Source organism: Erythrolamprus reginae, chromosome 1, assembly GCF_031021105.1.
Source record: "Erythrolamprus reginae isolate rEryReg1 chromosome 1, rEryReg1.hap1, whole genome shotgun sequence".
NCBI classification, from domain to species: domain Eukaryota; kingdom Metazoa; phylum Chordata; class Lepidosauria; order Squamata; family Dipsadidae; genus Erythrolamprus; species Erythrolamprus reginae.
The window spans coordinates 232,560,994-232,582,352 of NC_091950.1; the positions used below are offsets into that span (position 1 = coordinate 232,560,994).

The 21,359-nt window shown below is 38.0% G+C and overlaps 2 protein-coding genes across 4 annotated transcripts in view; one reads left to right on the top strand and one right to left on the bottom strand.

Moving 5' to 3' along the window:
- Positions 1–703: 703 nt before the first annotated feature.
- CCT4 (chaperonin containing TCP1 subunit 4) lies at positions 704–14,880 on the bottom strand. 2 transcript variants are annotated; one of them, XM_070732522.1, is made up of 15 exons: positions 14,620–14,880; positions 12,890–13,230; positions 11,108–11,160; positions 9,806–9,895; positions 9,476–9,584; positions 8,451–8,593; positions 7,237–7,358; positions 7,024–7,156; positions 5,720–5,859; positions 5,185–5,281; positions 4,037–4,147; positions 3,658–3,788; positions 3,341–3,575; positions 1,139–1,252; positions 704–871 (listed from the first exon to the last, which is right to left on the bottom strand). In XM_070732522.1, exons 2-15 carry the CDS (start codon positions 13,026–13,028, stop codon positions 857–859), a joined length of 1,632 nt encoding a protein of 543 aa, XP_070588623.1. In that variant the 5' UTR covers positions 13,029–13,230; positions 14,620–14,880; the 3' UTR covers positions 704–856. The 2 variants fall into 2 exon arrangements, with proteins under 2 accessions (XP_070588623.1, XP_070588622.1); XM_070732521.1 differs by lacking the exon at positions 14,620–14,880 and adding an exon at positions 13,917–14,142.
- COMMD1 (copper metabolism domain containing 1) overlaps positions 14,725–21,359 on the top strand; it is a 103,285-nt gene continuing 96,650 nt past the window's right edge. The window contains exon 1 of one of the 2 annotated variants that reach the window (XM_070732524.1): positions 14,725–14,959. In XM_070732524.1, the coding sequence (XP_070588625.1) occupies positions 14,768–14,959 (192 nt within the window). In that variant the 5' untranslated portion in view covers positions 14,725–14,767. The other variant, XM_070732523.1, reaches the window with a different exon arrangement.

A 21,359-nucleotide genomic window follows, 5' to 3' on the forward strand; every position in this document is an offset into this window, starting at 1 on the left:
TTTAACTATTTTAGAAAGTTCCCTTTATGAACTCATTGTTTTAAATTCCACAAAACCTATTTTCTCAATTGTACTTAGCCTCATTCAATCCAAAGATAAACCAAAAGTGTACTGTTTATACTAAATTATATTAGCCCAAAGTTCCTTCTGAAGGCTAGTATCTCACATGGTTTTCAGTCCAACATTTCAGTAATCAACATAACAGCACATAATCTCCTAAACAGTTTTGTTCAAGAACTTAATTTGGTAAAACCACTTAAGAGGCCAAAGAGGCACATGTTTCCACAAGCAGCAATGTGGACAGTAAATTCCGATACCAAAATGACACACAGGTAATGACATCACACAAATTAAATTATTTTCTTGCGTCCTGGTGTCAGAATAGAAGTCATATTTGTTTCATGTCGTCACATGTATGGTGATTTGCACCCATTCTCCCTGCTTGCATGTTTCTCTTCCATTAAAAAATACACTAACAGTTAAAAAAATAAAATGTCTGAAATACGTGTTAAAGAATGGGTGAGAAAAATAGTTCTTAAAAGACAAAATCCTTGCTGATTTTAATTTTAATTTAATTTATTAGATTTGTATGCCGCCCCTCTCCGGAGACTCACATATTGAAATTAGTTTTTAAAAAGGCCACAATCCTATCAGTTTTTAGCTCTGTAAGCTTAGCGATTGAAGAATTTAAACAAAGTCTGTCTTTTGAAGTTGAGGTTTTATTAACTTAGATTGACAGAATATGAACACAACCCCAAGCTAAGTAGGAGTCTAACGCAGTGCCTCTGTAAAGGAGTCAAGTTCCAAACTTAGGATAGCGTACTAGTTAAGAGTACTGCCTCTTCCTTTAGTCCTTTCATCGAGTGTTCACCTGTAAAAAAAAAAGATGCAAGATATTATAGGAATACCAGTGCATAATTTGTCAATCTTTATTCTCTATAATACAGTACTCTAAATTTTCAACAACAATTTCACATGCCTAACTGTTCACATCAAATAACCATAACTATAATTACAAAATAATTTTCACCCAACATATAATTATATTATGGTAAGAACTTCATTTTGATATTTAAAATTAACAAAAATTAGACACAAAGGGCCATTAGAGCAGTTGAAAGAACATTAAATAGCTTACCACATCATCAATCTTAAGAATGCTGCGAACTGTTTCTGTAGCTAGGGTGAGAGCACTGATTGACACCAATAAAGGCTGGACAACCAATTCTTCCAAGATATTTGAAATTCCACCCTACAATTTAAAAATCACAATATCAAACAACTATTAGCAAGCATCTTTAACATAATATCATGCATTTCTAAGAGCATTCATGTGCTTAAGATAAATACATTTATACCTTTTCAAATGTCTACACTAAAAGATACTCATCCAGTATCCAGTATGTCACATTTTCTCAACATGCTGTGCCTATCAGCAAAATTAAAACACTTTGAAATACACACACACACACAGTACTATGCAAAAGTAACAAGTTTGATTCTGCTGACAGCAAAAGAATGACCCTATTTATGACTGAACTCTTTCTTCACTGAAAACAGAATTACCAATATGAAATTACTGTTACACAAATCTATGGTGAGGATATCTTTAAAGCAGTGGCTATAATCCTTACTTTAAAAGGGATATTACAGAGCTTAAAACATTAAAAAGTGTCAGCCAAAACTCTTAAGAGGTAGGAGGTCTCTTGTGAGAAAAGTGTGCATGTGTGTGTATACACATATACGAAACACTGCTGCATTAAACACCAAGCAATTGGTTTCTTTTAAAATGCTAACATCATTAGGAATTACATATTAAATCTGTGAGGGAGGGAGTTTTACAACTATGAAAAAAATCATATTATTTTTTGAACATCAGAAGCTCACTTTGCTTAGAACTGCAAACCAAAATCAAGTATGTAATTCCCCAGGGAATGACTTCTTTTTAAAGGGAGAGACCAATAAGAATACAAATCACTGAACTTAAAGAGCATTGCTAGCTGTCTCAAACTCGTGGCATTTTTCAAGTTAAAGAAATAAACATTCTGACAACTTTTTTCCATATTTAAAATAGGGAACTAACATGAGCCTTAATTATAGAGATTATTAGCAATTTTGTTTAAGTAAATACAAAAAGAGAGTACAGCCCAAATAAGAACAGAATTTCCCTGAGTCTTTTTGTAGGAGATAAAAGCTTATTAGGTTTATTTAATTGGCAACAAAGTAGGATGAAAAATCATGCCAACTTTATTAAATTATGCAAACTAGATCAACAAGGCTACATTCCTCACTTTTACTTTATTAACATTATTTAAAACATTTAAGAAAGCCATTTTTGTTGACATATACCAATTACTCTATGTGACTGCCATTTTCACTGAAGTATCTAAAAACCATAAAAGGAAGTATGTAGGGCTAAGAGAAAACCTTAAAAAATCTCCTCCCTGTTTTCCAATCCCATTACATTATGCATAATTCAATACTTCTTTCCGAATAAAATATCACTTCTCAAAATAAGGCCTCTTTAATGAAGAGGAATTTAATTCATGATTAATTAGTGTGGATGTTCTAATATATGGTGTATTAACACCACACATATCTGACTAGCTATTGGAGAATGACTAATAGGTTTGAAGCATACACAGCAGCATCAGAAGTAGCTTTGCATAGCCAATGGGACATACATAAGAAAACAACTACCATATTTTTAGGAGTATAAGACGCACCTTTTTCCTTCCTAAAACAGGCTGATAATTTGGGTGTGTCTTATACTTTGACCCCCCAGCCCTAACCAGGGGATAAAATAATGTGCTAAAGCTGACCAGACTAAGAATGCTAGCCAGATGAATACCTAGATTCTCTTCCCTATTTTCCTCCCCCAAAACTAAGGTGCATCTTATACTCCGATGCGTCTTATACTCTTAAAAATACGGTAACTGCCTGAATAGCAACTATTGTTAAACAGCAGAATAAAGTATATGAGTTATATTAAAATGCTGCCATCCTTGTGCCTTTACGCACTTTGTTTTCATACATGAAACATGCAAGTTGCATTTCAGATCAAACTAGAATGTTCTGACTGTCCAATGTCCAATATTCTAAGATAAGAGCAAAAAAAGGATTTTGTTTAACTGACATTTCTAACTTGAGTCACGTATCCCAACACAATGCATTTCTTTGCGTTTGCTGTAATTTATATTGTAATTTCAAGGTGAGCAATCCTCTGAATTATGCACAATGCAATAAACATGAAAAATAATACTAGCGAACTCCCAAAAGGCAGAATTTTACAAATGTCAAATATGTAGTACATCTTTTATTTTATTAGTTTGCAGATTACCTTTCTGACATTAATGCCAGCAGTTTTCTCTCCTTGTGCATGTCTGTTTCTCAACTCTGTAACTGTGGATATTGGATTAAGGCCCGCATTTTCAGCCAGGGTGGATGGAATAATTTCCAGAGCTTCTCCATAACTACGAACACAGTAAGATTCCATGCCACTTAAAACACGAGAATATTCATTCAAGCGTAATGCCAACTCTATTTCTGGTGCTCCACCGCCTGCAATTAGGGCTCTGAAATTAAAATTAAAATACAGCTTGAGGTATAGTTTGCTAATTTGAATGATTTTATTGGTTCAAAAAGATGATACAGTACCTTTTCTTGACCAAACAACGGACAACGCATAGAGCATCATGGATGGAACGCTCAGCCTCTTCAATCACCAGTTTATTAGACCCTCGTACCACAATTGTTACTGTTTTTCCAGGGCTAGCACAGCCTGTAATCTGAAATACAAAACATGCACTATACTGAAAATTCAGATAAGCTTATTGCTTTTGGAGGGATTTGGTTTTGGGATCAGATTTTAGAACTATGAAAGCACTGATGACAACAAAATGACAGTCTTAGTTACTTTTTCAAGAGTTTTCCTTTAGTTCTTTTTTAAATTATTATTATCCTATGCAATCCATTCAAATCCAATTTGGAAAAAAATGCTTTAACTTCAGAACAAAGTAGACTAGACTTTTCCTACCTTAACTAGCTTTCCAGATCCATTTAAATTAACTTCCTCTGCAAGTTCGGCAGATCCCAGCATGTCACCAGTAAACTGATCAATATGAGCAACTGGCTTAGTTCCAATAGTCTTTTAAAAAATAAACAATACACAAACACATCTTAGGTTAGATATGTAGTATTTTTCAGAATATTCTATATAGTGTGCAACCAATTGGAAATTGAAAAGCAGGTAAACTTCCCAAACAAAGGTCAAATCTACTTCTAGGTCTGAACAAAAACAGTGCATACAGCTCCACGAAGACACAGCTTCCCCATCCCCAATAATCACAAGCATACATTTTTGCTTATTTGCTCCCAACAGAGAGCCACAAATATACCCTTACATGCAGAAGCAGATGTGATTTCTGCTCAAAGAAGAGGGGTGATCTTCTCTAAGAGGAATGCAAAACAGCAGTTATTTCTTTCCTTTAAAGACCTGGACAAACTGCAAGACTGAGGGTGTGAGAAAACCACTTATTCATTTACCTACCCACCACTGCCACTTTGTCCTCGATGAAACACATATGCTGGCCATATACAGCATAGCCACAGGTGTGTACTATTTTAAAATTCTCAGTGGTGAGTCAAATCTATCAGATGCATCATAGATGTGAACAAAATAGTGCAAAGAAGCATTACAGTGGCAGAGACTTCGGTGTTAGTGTCTGGGATGATTATGTGTCTCCCAAAGTAGCTTCTGGCTCATTCAGATTGCTTACAACTAGACAACTAAGAAAATGCATTTATGTGGAAAATAGATGCATTTGTAACCTCAATTGGCTGTTTGTGTGAGAGCACAACTGAGGGGGAAGACGGGGCGAAATCGTACAAGGCACATGAATAATTTGTGCACTGAAATTGCTACATCACTGAACCTCAACCTATTTGTCTGGAAATAAGACCCATTAAATTAATGACACTTAGATTCTGAGCTGATGTTAAAATTATTCTGCAAACCTTTTTAGATAGCTATTTAAAGACTGCTTTTTATTATAGCATTACAAATGTCAAGACAGATTCATTCGCTGTTACAAACAATTTCAATTCATGATTACTCATGATACTGTCAGATTATATCCCATGACTTACTAATTCATTCATTTCAAAAATATCTATTTATCTCACCTTACATATAAATTCAATGTCTTCTCTTTCAATATCTTTGATCACCATAATCTTCATTTTGTTCAGGAAATGTAGAGCCAAATCACTTAGAGCATCCCTACAATCAATACATTTGATGAAGTTTATTAATGTATATAATCACAGCATAGCATTATCAGAACTATTTTGATCTGGCATAGAATGATTTCAAAACTTTGCAACAGAATTTTGTTTTCTTCCTACTCTAATAAGATGCTATCAAACATGGGTTCCAGATATTTCCCAAGCCTTCTAGAACCATGAAAGTCATTCTTATGGCTTCCCTATCTCAAGTTGTAGCACATTGCCAAGTACCGTGAAATATAGTTCTTCCACTACTATAGTGCTAAAAATATTTCCATTTCCATTGTCTTTAGCTTATAGCTTTAGCAGTATGTAAACTCCAGAGCGAGAGACATGTATAAGACATATATTAACTATGACAAGAACTATTTTAAATCTAAGAAAAAGCTCTAGTTAAAAATAAATGAAATATGAACTATTGAAATAAACATACCGTAAAATGGATTTCTGAATAAGCAGTACATTACAACCTGTCTTCTTAATTTGCTTAACTAAATTCAGAATGTAGGCTCTCTCTTCACGCAAGACTCTATCCATTTGAGTGTAATCAGAAACCACAATCTGGTTATCCATCTAGCAGAAAAAATTAAAAAGTATTTTAAACATACTTGTACACAATTGACAATTCAGTAACTATGCAACAAGCCGATTACCTGAAGTGTCAAAATACAAGTTTTGTTAAATTACAGGTGACGTTTTAATTTTTTTAGGCACAAAAATATCCATTTATAAGTATTAGTTCTTGTCAGTTTGCTTCAATTCTATGGAACCCTATATTAGGATGCATTGAGTGGCTTCCAAAGGCAATTGCTTTAGTGAAAGGATAAATGGTGATTTTCATCAATAAATAGGTAACAGACTGAATTCTAACTTTCAATTTCTGTCAATTGCCTGTCCCCAAAACCCTGCTGTAGTTAGGATAGTTGCAGAAAAGGAAGAATGCTTTAGTTGTATGAGACAATGCCAACTTGCATAATATTGCATTTAGTCTTAGTTTAAGAGAATTGCTCAAAACAAATTGGATATATCTTGTTTTGTGAACCTTTTTTTAATGAGTGCAGAAAGTCAATCTGCAATACAATCTTATACAATACATACTGTTTACTTTTTACAAATCAAATACGAGATCAACTTGTAACCCACAATCGAGCTCAAAATTTCTATTGCTGAGACAGTTCTGAAGTGAGTTTTGCCCCATTTTATGACCTTTCTTGCCAGTTGAATCAGTGAGTCTGGCTTCCCCATTGTCTTTGCTGGTCAGAAAGTTGCCAAAGGTGATCACATGACCCCGTAACACTACAACCATCATAAATACACGCGTTGCCAAGCATCTGAATTTTGATCACACGACCATGGGGATGATACAATGTCATAAGCCATTTTTCCAGTGTCATTGTAACAGTCATTAAACAAATAGTTATAGTTGAGGACTACCCAGACACTTAATAATGAATAGAATGAGAAGGACAATGCTTTTTGAGCCACAAAATATGAAGAAAGTGGGTGAAAATAAAAACTGTCTTTGCTTGTCACAAGGTTGCAAAAGGTAATCACCCTGGCACACCGAAACTGCCATAAATATGAATCAGCTGCCAAGCAACTAAATTTTGATCACGTGATCATGGGGATTAAGCATGACTTTTTCAGTACGGCTGTAACTTGAATGGTCACTAAATGAACTATTGTAAATCAAGGACTCCCTATCATTTATTCAAAAGAATATATTAAACAACTTACATCTGTTTTTGGAGCAGATAAGCAAAACTGAATGAGACCTATTTTAGCTTTTTCCACTCTGCTCACTCCAGTATTGGCCAGTTTTTGTGTAAGGACCAGCCCTTCAACGAGTTCACAGTCATCGATTGTGCCCCTAAAAATAAACATTCAGTGAACAAGCAATACTAAATAAAGATAGAAATAAAAATTCAGAAATTTTTGATTATCTCTTACCCAAGTTTTTTAACAATTTTAATGTCTCTAAGATCCACGCTGGTAGCCGTAGTAGGATCTATCACCTTCATCACAGCTTCAACACTCATTGGAGAAAGGAGACTAGAATACTGTGATACAACCTGAAGGATCAGTAAAGATTTACTTAACATGTATTTTGTTTGTCCATTGTTTAAGAATTTCACACAACTTTACCTTTTTAATTATTCAAAATTGAAACAGCAGGAATTAATTTCTCCAATAATATTTTAATAATATAAATAATTTAAATAGAACCTGAGCCACAGCGTGTACTTGACTCTCAATGGAATGACAAAGTTTTTGTACCTCAAATAATTGTAAACAAAATTGATAGGTACATTTTGATGAAGTTATTTTGGAAATTAAGTTATTAAAGTTATTATAAGAATTATGTCACTAGCATTCAATAGGAAATTATGTTGAATGTCTGCTGAGGGTTGGAATGATCATAATCAATTTAAAACTAAACATACCCTGTGTCCTGTTAAACATTATTGATGCCTAACTAAAAAGAGAACCAATCTGCAAACTGCTTTAGAAGGCATTACTCTAGTCTGTTATTAATCTTATACAGTCAAACCTCGTCTTACAAACCTAATTGGTTCCACGGGGAGGTTCGTAAGACGAAAGGTTCGTAAGACGAAACATTGTTTCCCATAGGAAACAATGTAAAGTCAATTAATCCGTGCAACCAAAAAACCCCCCCACAAAAAACGGCGTTCGGCGACTGCTGGGAAGCCGCGCGGTTATTTTAAAAGGTGACAGCCGGCCTGGGGGGCTTCCCAGCAACCCCCCGAACCCCGAACCCGGAAGTTCGGCAAAAGTTCGGGGTTCGGGGGGGGGGGGTGCTGGGAAGCCCCCCAGCTCGGCGGTCACCTTTTAAAACAGCCGCGCGGCTTCCCAGCTGTCTCCGAACGCCGAACGCGGAAGTTCGGGCTTGGCGTTCGGCTTCAGGAGACAGCTGGGAAGCCACGCGGCTGTTTTAAAAGGTCACAGCCGGGCTGGGGGGCTTCCCAGCACCCCCCCGAACCCCAAACTTTTGCCGAACCTCCGGATTCGGGAGTTATTCGTAAGACGAGGGGTTCGTATCTTGAGGTACCACTGTACATATAAACCGTATATAAAAGGCAAATTATACGTACTCCAAATAAATAAAAGTAAAACTTATCAAGTGCTTTCTTTCCAATACTCACCTTAGAATTCAATGCTGTAGTTGCACTGTTAAGGAGGGTTTCTCTGTCACTCAGTTCAACAGGCTGCCCCATGCTGGCCAAGATTTCAATACCTTTTTCCAATGCCTTTTGGAATGACTCCGAAATGATGGTGGGATGAATTCCTAAGCAGAGTTTAGGATACAAATTTATTCAAACTATAATCAATACACAGGTATAGATCTATGGCATCAACCATCTGATCTCATAGATGTGATCTCACAGAATGATTATAAATCAAGCCACCTGTAAAATATTGCATAAGTAGTAGGTAAATGGACAAAACCAAGCTTGGAATAGCTAAGGTTCCTGAAAAGACTGGTTAGGGATTTTAAAAATGCCTCATGGCATAACATAAATCTTAATAGTAACATAATACTAATTCAACACATAATATAGTTATGCATAAATACTTAGCATATTATAACCAGTCTTCCAATTTATCTCTAAAACTATTAGCCTACATTAGCCATATGAAACACAGATAATTATTTTTAATTTATACAAATCTTTCCTGTTCTTGTGGGAGGGATAACTGATAGCTTTAGTCATATAAGCAATAAAGCAATTTCATTATAGTAAAATTTCTATTTTTGTACTTTGGATTTTGGATTTGGAGTCACTCATCAAGATTTCCCATGCAAACAACACAAAGGAAAATTCCCTCTCCCCCACCCCTGCCCTCCAACTCATTTATCTGAAAATGTCCAATCAGGTACTTGCATATCATTTAGGAAACAATTGTTCCCAGCTCTGCATCTTACCATTTGACCTTGGCCGGCTGTAACTTCTCACAAGGTTAAGCTTGGTTTCCATCCTCCCCTTCTTCCCAATCTTTCTTCTCCCCCTCCCCCAACTGACAGCTCATAGAGCCTGGATAGATAAGATGCAGCTATGATAGCCAAGATTTGGATGCAGAGGTTTTCTACTATGGCAAAAAATCATCCAAACTATATTTTTATTATTTCACATTGCATTTCCATAAACAAAACTGTATATAAATATACCTTTCTGAAGAAGTCTGGAACAAGCATCCAGGAGAGCACCGGCAATGACCACAACAGATGTAGTGCCATCTCCAGCTTCAATATCTTGTGCTTTTGATAACTCCACCAGCTACACATTGTCAAATGTTGAAAGAAAAAATGTAAATTCCTCTATAACTCTACTACAGAGGTTTTTATTAACAAAAAGCATGCAATATGCAAGGGCACACATTTCTAGGCTCAATGTCAATGTACTGAAGTAATTATTATGGAATAATAGGGAATATAACCATCGTATTAGCTAGCGTAATTTTTGCATTGACATAAATGTTAAAACTATGTATTACTTACCATTTTGGCTGCAGGATGAAGAACTTGCATCTGCTTCAGAATTGTTGCACCATCATTTGTGATCATCACATCACCTTTACCATCTTGGATCTACAAAAACACAATCAAGTTTTTGGACACCAACTCAAAAAAGAGAACATCTACAAACAGAATACAAATCGAAGCATCAATTTATATTATGTACTGAAAAGTACAAACTACTAGTTCAATATAGCAACTGCTATTTAGCCGAGGTTTAGAAATATTTTCACTCATGTTCATGGACACTATTGCATCCAAGGAAATTTCAAGAGCATGAAACCTCATGAAATTTATCTAGCTTAGAGTATTTTAGCTTAGTTATTTTTAATAATTCTCAATGTTAGATTCAACATTTAACAAAGAATGGCATTACCTTGATAATTTAGACTTTGATGTTTTCAGTACCCATTCTTTATTAAGCTGTCCCTATCTAACAGATTATTCTGTCACTTCCTGATTGTTTGCCTTGTTAAATTAGCTGGGCAGCTTGACACTATTCTCTATGCTTGTTTCCCATACACCTTCTTATGCATGCCTTACCATTCATTTCCTGAATAGCAAAGTGTACAAGACTGATGTACTTGAGTTTGAATGACAGAACAATCCTTTCATTTTATTTAATGTAATGTAATGTAATGTAATGTAATGTAAAGATTCATTGGCAGTTCTTTTTATAAATATGGTACATGCCAAATAAGACTTATTTCTATCCCTTCGTTTCTCACAAGGGTCCCTTTAACTTATTAAGGCACATGTAGTTACATTAATTAGAATATCTGCACAAAATCTTATTTTACTAGGATATTCTATGCCCTTCCAATTATTACTTCTGAAAACATATAAATATTCAACAACTTCATATCAACTTTCAATGGATCTACACAAGGGAACTTAATTAGTATCAAGCCTCTGCAAAGTATTTTAAAATACATTACCATGATTGTACAGAGAATATCAATAAAACTGAAGAAATATCAATAAAAGCTGCATCATCAGAAAAATTTGACATGGCTGTATCAAAGGGTTCTTCTGAGTATCTAAACATGCAGAGATCCTTAGTTTTTCGTCCAGCAGAAATGCTGTCTATGAGTGGACCTGAAGACAATTGGTAAAGCCTTTGAAGTAATTTATCAAACCTTCCTGGGATGTTAATTTACTGATTCCAGAATTTTTTGTTTCTACTAATGCATTCTGCAAGACATCTTTCAAATGCTCTGCACAGCTTATTATAAGCACAAACTACACACACAAACAACAACAAAAACCAAGCTCAAAACTCACCATTTTATCCATTCCCTTTGGCCCAAGACTTGTCCTGACAGAATCCGCAACCGCTAAAATAGAGATGAAAATAAATTTTATATATCCGAAGAAGTTTATCTCAAATGTAATTTCATTTATTGGATTTGTTATGGCTGCCCACTCCAAAAGACATTGGAAGGCCACAAATAAAATCCTTTAGGATGTTTAAAATATCAGCTCCCATAAAAATACAATAAACTGATTCATGTTTTAAGCCATTACTTGTTTAATTATGGTTTCCTAAATAAATTCCCAAAGTATAAAGTAAAGGTAAAAGTTTCCCTCGCGCATATGTTCTGGTTGTTTCCGTCTCTAGGGGGCAGTGCTCATCTCAATTGTCCGAAAACGTCTCCATGGTCATGTGGCTTTCATGACTAAATGCCAAAGGTGCATGGAACACTGTTACCTTCCCACCAAAGGTAATTCCTATTTTTCTACTTGCATTTTTTACATGCTTTTGAACTGCTAGGTTGGCAGGAGCTGGGAGAAGAAACGGGAGTTCCCCCCATTACATGGCACTAGGGATTCAAACTGCTGAACTGCCAACCTTTCAATCAACCAGCTCAACATCTTAGCCACTGCATCCCAGTTTTTCAAAGTATAGTAACCCATAAAATATTTGAAAGTGGCTTGTATATTGATTGTATGGACCAGCTGTCATATCTTATTCATGTAGCCAACTAAAGTGGAACAAATCCTGCTTTTGTATAATGCATGGACTAAATAACTCCTCAGAGAGGGGCAGCATACAAATCTAATAAATTATTATTATTATTATTATTATTATTATTATTATTATTATTATAACTGTGTATAGAGAGCAAACCAATACTACACGAAAAATAGTAACAGAAAAAGTACAGTAAAAGCAAATAATGTTATTTTATAATGCTGCCTTATATTAATAATATATTAATTATATTTTGGATAGCGAGACAGCACCATTTAAATGTAATTATATACTGTATTACTTAACAACAAATGTTATCTGACAATGACATGCCAATTATATTCAATGTGAACACTAGAATAACTGAAATGTTTAAAGGTTCATTCTCCCCATATGAATTTGCTTTCGATCTTCACTTTTATTTTTCCAATCTGACATCACCTCTGATTCAGCATCACCCTGAAGAGGGGATCCAAGAATCTAACAAGCTACAAGCTTTTTTGGAAGAATCCTCAGGTTTGTTCCTCCATTGCCTTTTCCCCGCTTACAGATGCTGACCTAAATCTTAACCTCTAATCAAATTATGGGTATCACATTATGGTTCTATTGCAGCTGTTCAATCGACCAAGAAAGATTTTCGTGTATAAAAGGTTTATCTTTTATTTCAAATCATTCAGTACAATGACATCCATTACACTTTCTAAAAGTGGAAAAAGAATAGGAAGGATAATAGAAATCGTTCCTTTACAAACGAGTGGAGTGATTCATTTGTAAAGAATGCATAATAATAATAATAATAATAATAATAATAATAATAATAATAATAATAAAAATAATAAAATCATCTTCCCTTTCATTTTTAAAAATACAGAAAAAAACCCGATAGGGTTATGAAAAGCAAAGCTTTATACTGCTCGGCCCTCTTTATTTTCAACAAGACCCCTTTCATACCAACAAAAGAAGCGGAGGGTCGAGGGTGTGGTCTTTTTTTTTTTCACGGACAAGGAGCCCTTGCCCGAGCCCGCCAGATGTTAACGGACCGGTCCATTCCCCCCTTCCCTATAAAGACAGTGGGATGTCCCATCCATCACCTTTCCCCGCAGAAATGTTGCTGAAGCGGATCTGAGCGGGCTTATCTTTATCCTGGTAAGACCTGCGGTTGCCGCCGGAGTTGCGGTTCCCTGCGGCCGCGTTCAGAAAGGCCCCTTTCGTGCTTGCGTTCTCCGGCATGTCTGCGCCCGGGATGCCCGCTCAGTCCTCCGATGGAGATGGATTATTTTCCCTGTCCTGGAACCGGCGCCACCAACGCTTCCCCAACGCCGACCCGAAGCTTCCAGAACGCGCGCGGCACCAGTTGGGAGAAGGGCCCTTCAACGGTTTCTCAGGCCGTCGCTGAGAATGACGCTCCGTAGAGAGCTGTCCTTGTAAGTGCCTGATTTTTAAATAAACACAGGAAAGCGTGAACGTTTTTTTCCATTAGCGTTCTCCGAAAAAGAATACATTTCGCCTGCGTGCGTGAATGTCTTCCAGAGGCTGAAGCCGAACTTTTTAATTAGGACAATAATACCAAACGGCGAATAAGATACGCATCAAAAGCTACATGCTTCAGTGTCATTCTTAATTGCTCAACAGTCTGAATGCTGAATTCTCTTCTGTTGGCGCGGAATATAATTGGAAACATCAATGTAACTACCGTGGAAAGGAAGAAGAGTCTTGCTAAAAGGAAGGAGAATATTGTAGGCGGCAGTGGAATCTAAATTATTGAATTTATAATCATTAGTAAAATAATAAAAGAAAATCAAATGTTGCAAATTGCAAAGCACAAAATAGAGGGGGGAAATCCACACATTCTGCAATTTTATTTTCTTTCGCTTGAAAATAATCCGATACAAATTGAGTGAGATTTCAAAATAAATCTGCAAAAAAATACAGACTGGTAGAACTAAATGAGATTTAAGAACCAGTTTTTAAGAAATCAGCATAACTTTTGTAGCGAGAATACTTTTAAAAGTAACAAATGTTGCATAACTTCAGCAAGCAAATCTGATTAGTCAAATGAATAACGATGGATGCTAGTAGGCAGGGGCAGTTTTCCCACCCCCTTATTTTCCTCCTTACCAGACGAATCTGTTGCTTTTAGTGTAACACGAGTTAAAGGGAAAAGAAGCAAAAAGCGCAGAAAAAGTCATGTGATTAGGAAAACACAAGGGAAGCTGCACACAAGTATCGTCAAACTCATCCCCAAGTCAGTCGTCATCTGTTAAAAAATATTATTAATACCTCTGATGCTAATTAGTTAGACCAGGGGTAGGCAAAATTGGCTCTTCTATGATTAGTGGACTTCAACTCCCAGAATTCCTGAGCCAATCATGCTAGCTCAGGAATTCTGGGAGTTGAAGTCCACAAAAGCCAACTTTGCCTACCCCTGAGTCAAGACCTTCTATTCCCCATCCCAACATGCAGTGAACAGGATAGTATAGGAGAGGCTTCTGTGGGGCAAGCATGTGGAGAGAAGGGGAGAGGAAAGGCCGACCGTAACTACGCAATAATTTTCAAGCTCTAAGTGACGAATTATCAAGGCTGACTTCATAGTTCTGAAGTTTTCATTGAAAAACGCTAGACAAACTGGACTGTACAATATTTATACGTGCAAGACATAATAAATCCCTCTAGGAGGAGATAAGCACCTGTATAAATTTGATTACACAAATTTATACAGGTGCTTTTATATATACTGTATATATATATACGCTTGCGTGTAAACAACTCGCACACACTTCTAAGTCAGAAAAACATGCCGTACAACTCATGCGATACATACAAGGAACTCGGCTTTCCATTTCCGTCACCAAAAGGGGGCGCAAATATCCCCAGGAAAGAGCGCTCGCCTTTCAAGGAAGGGTTTTTGTCCACTCCCGGCTCCCATCCTCCAGTCTTTTCAGGTCCCAAGTTGAGCTTATTCAAACAAGATGGCGGCTTCCGCAGAGCATCCCTTGCCAGAGCCTGCCAAGCCCTTACTTGGGCTCCTCAACGGTATTGCTCAAGCCACCTTTTATGGCAACGCAGAGATCACGGAGGATCTGCTACGGGAGCAGCTTTACCCGGAAACGGCGTCGCAGGAATTTGGAGTTCTGCTGGCTAAAATGAAAGGAATCGTTAAGGTAACGGAGGCGGGGCTGGAGTGGAGCAGAGCGATGCAAATGGGGAGGGGAGGGAGAGGCAGCGAGACTAGTCTGGGTACCATAAATCGCACCATTACATCTTTGCCAAGCCCGAGCTTTTTAAAAGCACGCGGATTAAGCACACTTTCCCTTCATTTCGAAGTGGGGGCAAGAGATAGGACCAGCTGGCTAAGGGCGTATCTGATGCTCCCAGCAACTCGGATGCGGATGAGAGGCAGGATCGATGGGGTAGGTTTCTTTTTCCAAATCCAGTACCATTTAGGCAACTTCTATAAAGCGGTTCTGTTTGGAAATCATGATAGAGTTGCTTCTAGAGAGCCCAAGCTCACCATGGGGAAAATAATATATTTTCTGAGTTTTATTTCTCTTCTGGAAAGGGCAGCAGGGGAAAATCTCTGAACTTCAATCCTTTATCCTCCAAATACAGCCAGAGGAGAATGAGGAGTAGCAGCTTTTCCTGCTCATAGCAGCTGCCTCCTTTTCTTCTCATTGATCTGCACTTATATCTACCACTTGCTCACTTGTCAAGGCCAAGCCTCTTCCTGCCCTATTCAGAAAGGCCCTGCAGGGTTTTTTCCTTGGGGGGGGGGGGTGGCTCAGATCTGATCAGGACTCTCTTAACATTCATTATCATTCTTGCTGAAGGCATGACCTGAAATGGAGCAAATGGCATTTCCTCCATTTCACTCTCTTCTCCCCAAGGGTGCTTTGTGCCACATTGTTCTTAGAAAGAGGGAGAAATGGCAGTTGTTTCCATGCATTGATTTCCCATGTTGACATTGACGGATCTCAATTGTCAGAATTTCCTATATTTGTTCCTTGGTTGGCACAATCTTGGATTTTAAAGCTTGTAACTCAAAGCTAGAATTTGAAATGCATGCAGTTTTTCTTGGAATTTGAAATATAATTTCTAAGTCAAGTTGCAACATTTTTTTGCTTCAAGAATATGCTGCGATACTTTGAAAACTCACAAAGAATAGAATGCAATAGAATTCTTTATTGGCCAAGTGTGATTTTGACACACAAGGAGAGCATATGTTCTCAATGTACATAAAATAAAATATACATTTGTCAAGAATCATGGGGCACAACACTTAATGATTTTCATAGGGTACAAATAAGCAACCAGGAGACAATCAATATTAATATAAATCCTAAGGATAAAAGCAACAAATTACATTCACACAGTCATAAGTGGGAGGAGATGGGTGATAGGAGCAATGAGAAGACTAATAGTAATAGTAATGCAACCTTAGCAAATAGTTTGACAGTGGTTAGGGAATTATTTGTTTAGCAGAGTGATGGCATTTGGGGAAAAACCATTCTTGTATCTAATTGTCTTGGTGTGCAGTGCTCTATAGTGTCATTTTGAGGGTAGGAGTTGGAAACAATTTATGTCCAGGATGCAAATAAATATTTTCACGACCCTCTTTTTGACTCATGCAGTATACAGGTCCTCAATGGAAGGCAGATTGGCAGTAATTCTTTTTTCTGCAGTTCTAATTATCCCCTGAAATCTGTGTCGGTTGTTTTGGGTTGCAGAACCGAACCAGACAGTTATAGAAGTGCAGATAACAGAATCAATAATTCCACTGTAAAATTGTATTAGCAGCTCCTTGGGCAGTTTGAGCTTCTTTAGTTGGCACAGAAGGAACATTCTTTGTCGTGCTTTTTTGATGACATTTTTGATGTTAGGTGACCATTTTCTTGAGATATGATAGAACCTAGAAATTTGAAGGTCTCTACTGGTGATACTGTGTTGTCTTGTATTGTAAGAGGGGGTAGAATGGGAGGGTCTTTCCTAAAGTCTACCACCATTTCTATGGTTTTGAGTGTATTCCGTTCCAGATTGTTTCAGTCGCACCACAAGACCAGTTGTTCAACCTCCAGTCTGTATGCAATTTCATTGTTGTCTTGAATGAGACCAATCTCTGTTGTATCATCTGCAAACTTCAATAGTTTAACAGATGGATCATTTGAGATGCAGTCATTGGTATATAGAGAGAAGTCGTGAGTACACAGCCTTGGGGAGGGGGGGCTGTGCTAATTGTATAGATATCTGATGTGATTTTGCCTAGCTTCACCTGCTGCTTTCTGTCTGTTAGGAAGCTTATGATCTATTTACTGATTTAGTTTAGGTAGAAGAAAGACCAGTATGATGGTATTGAATTCTAAACTAAAGTCTACAAATAGGACCCTTGCATAGATCTTTAGAGATTCACTATAGGATGTGGTGCAGAGCCATATTAACAGCATCATCTGTTGATCTATTTCCCTGGTATGCAAATTGCAGGGGGTCTAATAGTGGATCCGTGATGGTTTTCAAGTGGGACCTCACTAGTCTTTCAAAGGTTTTCATAAGTACAGATGTTAGAACAACTGGTCTGTAGTCATTCAGGGCTTGACTGGATGGAAGGCTTCTTTGGCACTGAGATGATAGTGGGGCATTTGAAGCAAGAAGGCGGGTGACATATCTCTAGTGAGGGGGCTAGAATCTAATGGCCCCAAGCCTGACAGCACAAATGAGTCTTCAAACCCTTGCAAATGGCGAGGAGGGTGGGGACGGTGCGAATCCCTGGGGGGAGCTGATTCCAGAGGGCCAAAGCACCCACAGAGAAGGCTCTTCCCCTAGGCCCCATCAAACAACATTGTCTGGTTGACAGGACCTGGAGAGGGCCGACTCTATGGGATCTGACCGGTCACTGGGGCTCATGCAGCAGGAGGCGGTCCATAAGTAATCTGGTCCGATGCCATGTAGGGCTTTATAGATCATAACCAACACTTTGAATCACGTCCGGAAACCAGTCGTCAGCCAACGCAGCCCGTGGAATGCTGGAGAGACATGGGTATACCTAGGATGCATTTGGTACGATCTATAGTTTGCGCGGATGCATTTGGTACGATCTATAGTTTCCGAACACTGTTCAAAGGTAGCCCCATGAAGGGAGCATTGCAGTAATCGAACCTCAAGGTGATAAGGGCATGAGTGACTGTGAATAGAGGCTCCCTGTCCAGATAGGGCCGTAATAACTGGTGCACCAGGCGAACCTGGGCAAACACCCCCCTTGCCACAGCCAAAAGAGGATGTTCCAAGGTCAGCTGTGGATCAAGGAGGATGCCCACAGCCATTTATTTATTTATTTATTTATTTGTGTGTATATATATATATTGCCCCTCTCCAAGGACTCGGGGTGGCATATAAATCCAATAAATAAATAAAGTTTTAAATTATCATGCAAAAGTTCATTTATCGTGCAAAAGTTCATTTATTTCAGTAATGCAATTTAAAAGGTGAAATTAATATATGAGAGAGATTCATACATGCAAAGCACTCCGCAGTCTGCATTGGTTGCCGATCAGTTTCCGGTCACAATTCATAGTGTTGGTTATGACCTATAAAGCCCTTCATGGCACCGGACAAGATTACCTCAGGGACCGCCTTCTGCTGCACGAATCCCAGCGACCAGTTAGGTCCCACAGAGTGGATCTTCTCCGGGTCCCATCAACTAAGCAATGTCGCCTGGCGGGACCCAGGAGAAGAGCCTTCTCTGTGGCGGCCCCGGCCCTCTGGAACCAACTCCCCCCAGAGATTAGAACTGCCCCCACCCTTCTTGCCTTTCGTAAACAACTTAAAACCCACCTCTGCCGCCAGGCATGGGGGAATTGAGATTCTCTTTCCCACTAGGCCTTTACAATTCTATGCATGGTATGTATGTATGTATGTTTGGTTTTTATATTAATTGATTTTTAATCATCAATACCAAATTACTATTGTACACTGTTTTATTGTCGCTGTTAGCCGCCCCGAGTCTCTGGAGAGGGGCGGCATAGAAATCCAATAAATAAATAAATGAATGAATGAAGGAATGAAGGAAGGAAAGGAAGGAAGGAAGGAAAGGAAGCAAGGAAGGAAGCAAGGAAGCAAGCAAGCAAGCAAGCAAGCAAGGAAGCAAGCAAGCAAGGAAGCAAGCAAGCAAGCAAGCAAGCAAGCAAGCAAGCAAGCAAGCAAGCAAGATAGTTCAAGCCATGATTTATCATAATTGTGATGATTATGTGGTACACCTCATGAAAACCCAAAATCTACAATCTCAGAAAATTAGCATATTACATGCAATCAATAAAACAAGGATTGTTCATAGAATAATATCGGACCTCTGAAAAGAATAAGCGTGCATATGTACTCAGTACTTCATTTGGGCCCCTTTTTGCAGCAATTACTGCCTCAATGCAGCGTGGCATGGAAGCTATCAGTCTGTGCCACTGCTGAGGTGTTATGGAAGCAAGGATGCTTCAATCGCGGCTTTCAGCTCTTCTGCATTGCTCAGTTTCATGTCTCTCATCTTTCTCTTGGCAATGCCCCATTGATTCTCTATGGGGTTCGGGTCAGATTAGCTTGCTGGCCAATCAAGAACAGTAATCTCACGGTCTTTGAACCAGGTTTTGGTGCTTTTGGCAGCGTGGGCAGCTGCCAAGTCCTGTTGGAAAATGAAGTCAGCATCCCCATAAAGCTCATCTGTGTAAGGAAGCATGAAGCGCTCCAAAATCTCCTGGTAGACGACCGCATTGATCCTGGACAAAGCACAGTGGACCAACAGCAGCAGATGACATGGCTCCCCAAGTCAACACAGACTGTGGAAACTTCACATGGACTTCAAGCATCTTGCAGTGTGTGCCACTCCATTCTTCCTCCATACTCTGGGTCCTTGGTTTCCAAATGAGATGCAAAATTTGCTCTCATCAGAAAAGAGGACTTTGGACCACTGAGCAACAAACCAGGTCTGTTTTTCTTCAGCCTAATTAAGACGCTTCTGACATTGTTTGTTGTTCAGGAGTGGCTTGACAAGAGGAATAGACATTTGAAGCCCATGTCCAGAATCCGTCTGTGTGTGGTGACTCTTGATGCATTGACTCCAGCCTCAGTCCACTCCTTGTGAAAGTCTCCAACACTTTTGAATGACCTTTTACTGACAGTCCTCTCCAGGCTGCGGTCATCCCTGCTGCTTGTGCACTTTTTTCTTCCACATTTTCCCTTCCATATAACTTTCTATTAATGTGCTTTGATACAGTACCTTGGGAACATCCAACTTCATTTGCAATTACCTTTTGAGGCTTTCCCTCCTTATGGAGGGTATCAGTGATGGTTTTCTGCACAACTGTCAGGTCAGCAGTCTTTCCCATGATTGTGATTCCTACTGAACCAGACTGAGAAACCATTTAAAGCAGAGGTCTTCAAACTTGGCAACTTTAAGACTTGTGGACTTCAACTCCCAGAATTCTCCAGCCAGCTATGCTAGCTGGAGAATTCTGGGAGTTGAAGTCCACAAGTCTTAAAGTTGCCAAGTTTGAGAGCCCCTGATTTAAAGGCTCAGGAACCCTTTGCAGGAGTTATGGCTTAATTATCTGATTAGAATGAAACACTTTGAATATTGCACCTTTTCACAATATTCTAATTTTCTGAGATTATGGATTTGGCGATTTCATGAGCTGTATCCCATAATCATCACAATTATGACAAATCACAGCCTGAACTATCTTGTAATAAGTCTCTCCCATATATTAGTTTCACCTTTTAAGTTGCATTACTGAAATAAATGAACTTTTGCACAATATTCTAATTTTTCAATTTTCATCTGTATTTTCCTTCCCCCCCCCCCCCCAAACTAAAGTGTGTCTTGTACTCCCAAAAATACGGTATTTTTCCAATTTGAGTGAGCTGTTTTCATCAGTTTAAAATAGTCCTGAGAAAACACTTTTAAAAAAAAAAAATTAAATACACATTTGGAGAGAGTTATAGGGGTTTTCCTCAACACATTGTATGTAAAAAGTTTGTATCTTTTTTCTGCCATCAATAGAAGGACTACTATAAAAGAATTGGTAGTTCGACATTTACAACCACAATTGAGAATTCTGTTACTAAATGATGTGATTGTTAAATGCGCCTTGAAATGATTTTATGACATTTTTACTGCTGTCGTTAAATAATTTTCCCCCCCAGTGACTTTGCTTGTTGGAAGTCCCCTGGGAAGGTTTACAAAAGGCAATTATGCTATAAATGTTGCTTGATATGTATGATATGACATGACAGTTTAAGGTGTAAATATTATTTTGTTCATTTTGGTTAAACCTGTTGTTGAAACCCAGCCAGTGTAACTTTTAAACTCAGACAAATTGTTGAATACATTGTGTGAATAGAGTTGTTTGTAAGAAACCATGAATCTAGCCAGTATGTATTTCCTAAGCCTGATTTGAAACCAAACACCTTCAAGGGATTTTATTACCCTTTGCATAATTGCAAAGAAAGCATAGATAATTTTATAGAATTATTTTGATACCTTAAACTATCATGTCATTCCATACATATCAAGCAACATTTATAGCA